The sequence below is a fragment of the Myotis brandtii genome, unplaced genomic scaffold (genome assembly GCF_000412655.1).
Source record: "Myotis brandtii unplaced genomic scaffold, ASM41265v1 scaffold519, whole genome shotgun sequence".
Taxonomy (NCBI): Eukaryota; Metazoa; Chordata; class Mammalia; order Chiroptera; family Vespertilionidae; genus Myotis; species Myotis brandtii.
In genome coordinates this window covers 2180707-2187725 of record NW_005369782.1, presented here as the reverse complement: position 1 = coordinate 2187725, position 7019 = coordinate 2180707, and the positions used below count along the sequence as shown (strand labels likewise).

The 7019-nt window shown below is 40.3% G+C and overlaps 1 protein-coding gene across 4 annotated transcripts in view; it reads right to left on the bottom strand.

The window, feature by feature from the left end:
• Positions 1-995: 995 nt before the first annotated feature.
• The window catches only part of CBLB (Cbl proto-oncogene B, E3 ubiquitin protein ligase), a 231067-nt gene continuing 225043 nt past the window's right edge, over positions 996-7019 (bottom strand). For all 4 annotated transcript variants that reach the window (XM_005877423.2, XM_005877425.2, XM_014548650.1 and 1 more), the window contains one exon: positions 996-4656. In XM_005877423.2, coding sequence (XP_005877485.1) covers positions 4397-4656 — 260 coding nt within the window. In that variant the 3' untranslated portion in view covers positions 996-4396. The remainder of the gene's footprint in view (positions 4657-7019) is intronic.

Genomic DNA, 7019 nt, shown 5'->3' with positions numbered 1-7019 from the left:
GTAAGCTCAGAATTCCATTACAATGTGATAAATCATGTATAGTATTTATTATATTGGAACTAGAGGCCCAGTGCATGAATTCGTGCCCCAGTGGGGTCCCTCGGCCTGGCCTGCAGGATTGGGCTGAAAACAGCTCTCTGACATCCCGAGGGGGTCCTGGATTTCGAGAGGGCACAGGCCAGGTCGAGGGACCCCACCTGTGCATGATCAGGGCTGGGGAGGGACGCAGGAGGTTGGCCAGCTGGGGAGGGACTGCGGGAGGGCTCCAGGGCATGTCCGGCCCATCTCACTCAGTCCTGATTGGCCGTACCCCAGCAGCAAGCTAACCTACTGGTCGGAGCATCTGCCCCATGGTAGTCAGTGGACGTCATAGCAAGCGGTTGAGCAGCCTTAGCATATCATTAGCATATTATGCTTTGAATGGTTGAACGGCAGACTGGCTGACCAGACACTTAGCGTATTAGGCTTTTATTACATAGGATTACTTGCTAATGTATAGCTCCCATTTAATTCTATGTGCTTTGAGGGTATAATTATTACTACTATGCATGGGATTTTGCATGTACCAATTACTTTCACAACATTCTGCTATGGTTCTTGATTTAAAAAGTTATTCATATTGTTATTTTATCCCCATTGTTTCCTCCTCACTATATACTGTCCAGGAACAAGTTATTAAAAAACACACAAGAATTTAGAGAACAGATGTTATTGTTGATTAGGAATTATCAATTATATGGTATGTCATCCTTCAGTCTTTCCCAGATATGTATTTCTTACTTGGGAGCTTAATATAACTTTGACTTTCAGTTCTAAGACATGGAACTGTATATCTTAAATATCTTAAAATAATGATATGGAATGGGTACTTTGCATTACTTTGTCCAATCAGCTCTTAAATGTCTTTTGCTTAACATGAAGAAGACAAATTACAACATAGAAATGCTCTGAAAGAAATGTGTGTGCTCATTTGAAAAGAACATACCAATTCTGCATTTAGTTAACATTAATTTTATAAAATACCTTAAAAGAACAGATAAAGTACTTGAGTTTACATAATAACCAGAATTGAAAAAGGATGAATAAAATATAAATTAATTGAACACATAACTATTTTGCCACATTAGACAAATTTTTTAAAAAGGCATTTAAAAAATAAAATAGTAATTGGGAAGAAAACCCTTCATTCTATTGCTTTTTCTGGAAACTTTTCCTAGAAGCACTAAAATTCCGGGTTAACAGGTAGTACCTGTATTGTTGAAAACATGCCATAATTTGCTTCCAAATCTGTCAGCTTAAGAGAAATAATGAGAATTTTAAACAGAATTATAATTCAGTGCAAATTAAAGCTTTCAGTTGAAAATTGGGGAGGAATCATAATGTCCAAACTGTAGGAATACTTCTGAAACTACAAAGGAAATTCACATTATGAAGAATCGTTGTGTTCTTGTGTGTGAAATGTTTAAAAATTGGCCCTTTGAAGTTGCAACTGGGAGTCTATATTAAGACTATTTGCAATGTGGCCAAGGTCATCTTTGTGGAAAGAAGCACTGCTCTGATTCAATTTCAGAAAATCTGGCCAGGATATGACAGACATTGTGGGGAAATAAATTTATGGAAATTAATATACTTGACTACCATTGAGGATAAATACTTTTACCCCTAGAACATGTTGGGGGATGGGGGAGAGCAGGTTAATGCTGTCCATGATTTGTTTTAAATATTAGGGATAATATAGCATACCAGCTAAAAAAATTAATCATACTACCAAGTCTTGGAGAAATGTGAGGAATGCCTAACTTTTTGGATCACAGTAAAACCAAGTTGGGATCATTATCAACCATTAATGGGCAATCACTTTATAATTAAAAATATTTGGGTTTAATTCTTTCCTCAAAATTTTTCTTGGAGTTTGATAAGTCATAAGTAATAGGTAGCAATGGGCTTTTCATGACAGTTTTTGATAGAAAGTTTTGTCTTTTCATTCCAATCTGTACAAGTTTTTGATTCATTCTTTTTAATGACAAACCAATGGTTACTATTGAGTATAAGATGTAGAGATTTTGGTGGAAGTTAGTAAAATAGATTTTTTAAAAAAATTTCCAGTCTAATTTACTATATTTCCATAAGTCTCCTTTTTTTCTAATTCTCACTTGAAATGTTCACATTATTCACATTATTTGAGAATGTACTCTTTTCTAACATTTGTATTTTGTATCATTCCCTAATCTATTAAGACTGTCATAACAATGTTATCACAATAAAGTGGCAACTTTTAGATTTTAAACTGTACCTATGATCAGCAAGTCATAAAGCCCAAAATACAGTGCTAGTCCCATGTGACATCCAAAACTGATGAAATAACTGAAAAACCATGATGACATAACATGGAGTTCATAAAGCAATAGAGAATTAGCCAATATAATTTTTAAAAGTGTAAGAAAACTGCAGTCATATACCAAACTCACAGGAAGAATATCTAAGGCAAATTAAAAATCCCCTTCCAGGGACATCTATCGGCTCAGAATCACCTGAAGAAATTAAAACACAAGCACAAACTATCCAAGGCGTGTGATTCCTCAAGGACCTCACATCAGGACAGTGAAAGTGTCAGGTGAGGGCAGGTGTCACTTTGCAAGGAGCGCATCAGTTCCCCTCCAGGTCACTACACGTCTTGAACAGCATTACTTTCCATGGGACCTGCTAGATGTTTGGTCCTTTCACGTCCTGAAGAGCAGCTCACCATCCGATGCATCTTTTTACATCGCACTGTGTGTCAAGTTACGGAGTGGGAGAAGCATGCACAATCCTGCAATTAGTCTGTATTTAGAACACCTTCTGTGGTTCAGATACTTTACACAGACTTGGTTTTGTCTCATTTCTCCACTAACTTGTCATTAGGAAAGAATAAAAAAGCAGATTGCCTGAAAATTCTGAAGCTTTGATGGAAACCTTCTAGGCTTTGTCCATTAGAGAGACTTTTACCATCAAAAGCGCAGATAAAGAATCAAACTGAAATCAGCTTGCAACAGTTTGTGCTTTAAAAACAGTGCTGATGGCATCACAGATGCACAATAAATATTTGTAGCGTTATTAAAAGGATCAACACGGTTTCTGAAGAACCAACCTCCATATTGCAAAAAAAAAAAGGCAAAACTATACATTTCTTTCACCTGACTGGATGGAGCACTGTGAAGCAATGAATGAATTTACTAATTTAATACGAATTGTAATTTGATTGCAAAGAGAAAATTACTAAGAATTTTGCAAAAAAACCAAAAAAACACAAAACCAAAATACAAAATAAAACAAAAAATTTGCCACAGTAGCATTAGCACTTAACAGTGCATCAAATATTTAATGTTTCCACTGCAAAATGAACTGGATCCTAAACCTGTTAGGTACCAGAGTGTAATCACTCAAATAAGAAATGACCTTGACTCTACTTGGGAGAGGTATGACCATAATTTTACCTGAAAGTCATGAGCGTATTTTGGGGAGACAGCATGCCTCACAGTGATTCAGGCATACATATCAGGGGACTTCATTATACAAGTTCTATACACATTGTCATGTGTGAGAGTATTTCCCCCACCTCTGCAGGTAGTTGCTTTCAAATAGTTCAGGTTTTTACAGTCGTGACACCCTTGGGATGACAAAGATGAGAATAAAGAAGATTAAGATCCCAAAACTTAGACTAAAAAGGGAAGCTCCTCTATGTTATATGAAAACACTTTATAAAAGGCAGTTCACTGGCAAAAAAAATGCTTTATACATTCAGATTTTCCCCATCTCACAACAATGGTTTCCAAAAGAAGACTCAGTAGTGAAGGCCACACACTTTTTTTTTTTTGCATTAGTTTGATATGTTGAAAATCAGAACCTTTAAAGCATCTTGTAAATGGAGAGATGCAGTTGGTGGGGATGAGGTCTGAGGGGATAAACCAAAGTGAATATGTGACTTAGTTGTTTGGTGTGGACAGCAAGGGAGTTGGTGGGAAATGTTACAGCAGACCTGACCGCTCAACAAAGGGTCCGTCAAGAACACAGTACAAGTATAAAAAAAACAAAACTAAAAACAAACTGCAACTTCGACAACTTGTAAACAAGGAAAAGCATTTCACAGATTCAAAGTTCAAGGGAAGTAAACGTCTTTAAATTATTTTTTTGTCAGTTCAACCCTGATTTAAAAGTATGGCTGCAAAAATAAAGAAGCCGCAGCTGTGGCCATCCTGAGCAAGCAGCTGTCTTCGGAGAAGCAGCTCTTCTAGGCCCTTCAAGAAGCCACGTGAAGAGGAGACACCTTCCTTCTCCAATTCCACTGCACGTCTCTCCTTTCCATGCTCCTGGAATATGCACCAATTGCTTGACATGAGGATGGTGACAGTCCTGGCTGCTATAGATTCAGACGTGGGGAGACTGGAGGGGGGAAGGCAAATTCCCGGAGGATGCTACGGGCCACTTCAACATTATTCTGCGCTATCTCTAAGGCTCTCTTCACCTCTTCAAATGCATAACCCTCTCCCATTAGTTTTGCAATTTTTGCATCGACATTTTCCAATGCTGCCTCGGGCCCGTGGGGTTTTCTGTGGTGGATTTCTGGTGCAGTCCTTCGGGGTCGTGGTTTAGGAGGTCTGGCTGGTGCTTGTGAACCATCTGTGTAGATTTTAAAGAGAAGCATCATTTAGATAATGAGATAAAAGGAAAGACATAAACATTAGTATGATCTCATTTTATATGAAAATCTGTTTTTCATTTTCTCTACAATTAAACTTTTTTTTTTTTTATACACTACTAGAGGCTCGGTGCATGGATTCGTGCACTGATGGAGTCCCTTGGCCTGGCCTGCACCCTAGTGCAATCTGGGATGCCTTGGGGCATGACAGAGAACTGGTTTTGGCCCGATCCCCACAGGCCAGGCCGAGGGACCCCACTGGTGCACGAATCCATGCACCGGGCCTCTAGTATCCATATAAGATCTTTGGTTAATCTCTTCTCGCCCTCCCCCCACCCTCTTCCCTCTGAGATTCATCACTCTATTCTACATTTCCATGCCTGTGGTTTCCACTCCTGCATTGAGCGTCTGCCCCCTGGTGGTCAGTGCGTGTCACAGCTACCAGCTGGTCAGCTAGTTGCTTAGGCTTTTATATATATACACACACACACACACACACACACACACACACATACATACACTAGAGGCCCGGTGCACGAATTCGTGCACCAGTGGGGTCCCTTGGCCTGAACTGCGGGATTGAGCCGAAACCGGCTCTCCGACATCCCCTGAGGGGTCCCAGATTACTAGAGGGTGCAGGCCAGGCTGAGGGACCCCACCGGTGCATGATCGGGGCCAGGGAGGGACGCTAGAGGTTGGCCAGCCCTGGAGGGACCACGGGAGGGCTCCAGGGCATATCTCGCCTGTCCCGATCAGCCGGACCCCAACAGCAAGCTAACCTACTGGTCAGAGCATCTGCCCTCTGGTGGTCAGTGTACGTCATAGCGACTGGTCAACTGTCTGTCCCCTGGTGGTCAGTGCACGCCATAGCGAGTGGTTGAGTGGCCTTAGCATATCATTAGTATATTATGCTTTGATTGGTTGAACGGATGACCAGACGATTGGACACTTAGCATATTAGGCTCTTATTATATAGGATAGATTGTAGGGTAGGTTACATTGTCCCTATGTTTAACACAATTTATTTCCAATTCCACATATTATTCTTCAAGCTTTACGAAGTAAGAGATATAGAAGGAAAAACCCTGCCTGAAAAAGACAGGCTTTTACTCTGGCAACATAGCGCATCCTTATTTACTAGATGGAGGAAGTGTCTACTAGATGAAAGTCTGTTACAAGCTCACAAACATTCCTTGCAGAACACCCCACCTGGCCCTCCATCCCACCCATGTCACAGCAGCACTGCTCTGAGAAACGTGTTTGTACTGTCTTTGCCTGTCTGATTTTTCAAGTTAATAATGCTATAAAGTGATGCCTTACTGATCCCAGGCGGAGGGGTGGAAATAAAAAGAAAATGTAGATGCCTTGAGTCTACTGCTAGTTAATAGGTTGAACAGAAGTACTTTGCTCAAATACTTTATCCAGATTCCAATATAGGAAGTTTTGCTTGAGAAAAAGCAAAGCCGGCCAAAACATTAGCAAGGGCCAGTTGGGTTCCAGATCAGTCCCCTGATGATAATAGTTTCTCTCAGTTAAACCAAATGACATTGGTGTCTACAAGTGGAGAGTAATTTTAGTAAGACAAAAGAAAATTACAGGCCACCACCCCATACACATCACCAGGGCATGGGCTGGCAACTTGAGAGGGCTGTATACTCTTTCATGGATTTCCATGTATCTGTATTTGGTACTTTAATTGAGATGCCTAGGATTTTAAAAATATTACAATAAGAATTGTCAAATTTACGCCATAAAACACTATGTAGACATCAATGTTTATTTACCTTTTTTCTTCTTAGAGCATACACAAATGCCAAGTGATAAATTCAAGAACACGGTTAAGTAAACGAGGACTGTGAGGCTAGGACCCCCATGCCTCTTGCCGCCTGCCCCCATCTTATCCCCTCCCAGTCTCTGCTGCCTCACCACATTTCCCAGTGCTTCAGGAGATACTGTAAGTAGATATTTTCAATAATAAAATCTAAATCATAAAATATTATCTAATACCTTATTTCATATTTTTCTAAGTATATTTTTATATGAGAAGATAACTTGCAAAAAACATCATCCCATTCACAGTTCTAGCAATCCTATATAATAAAAGCCTAATATGCTAAGTGTCTGGTCATCCGTTCAACCAATCAAAGCATAATATGCTAAGGATATGCTAAAGCCGCATAACCGCTCGCTATGACATGCACTGACCACTAGGGGGCAAACAGTTGACCGGTTGACCAGTTGCTATGATGTGCACTGACCACCAGTGGGCAGACGCTCTGACCGGTAGGTTAGCTTTGCTGCTGGGGTCCGGTTGATCGGGACTGAGAAAAATGGGCTGGGCATA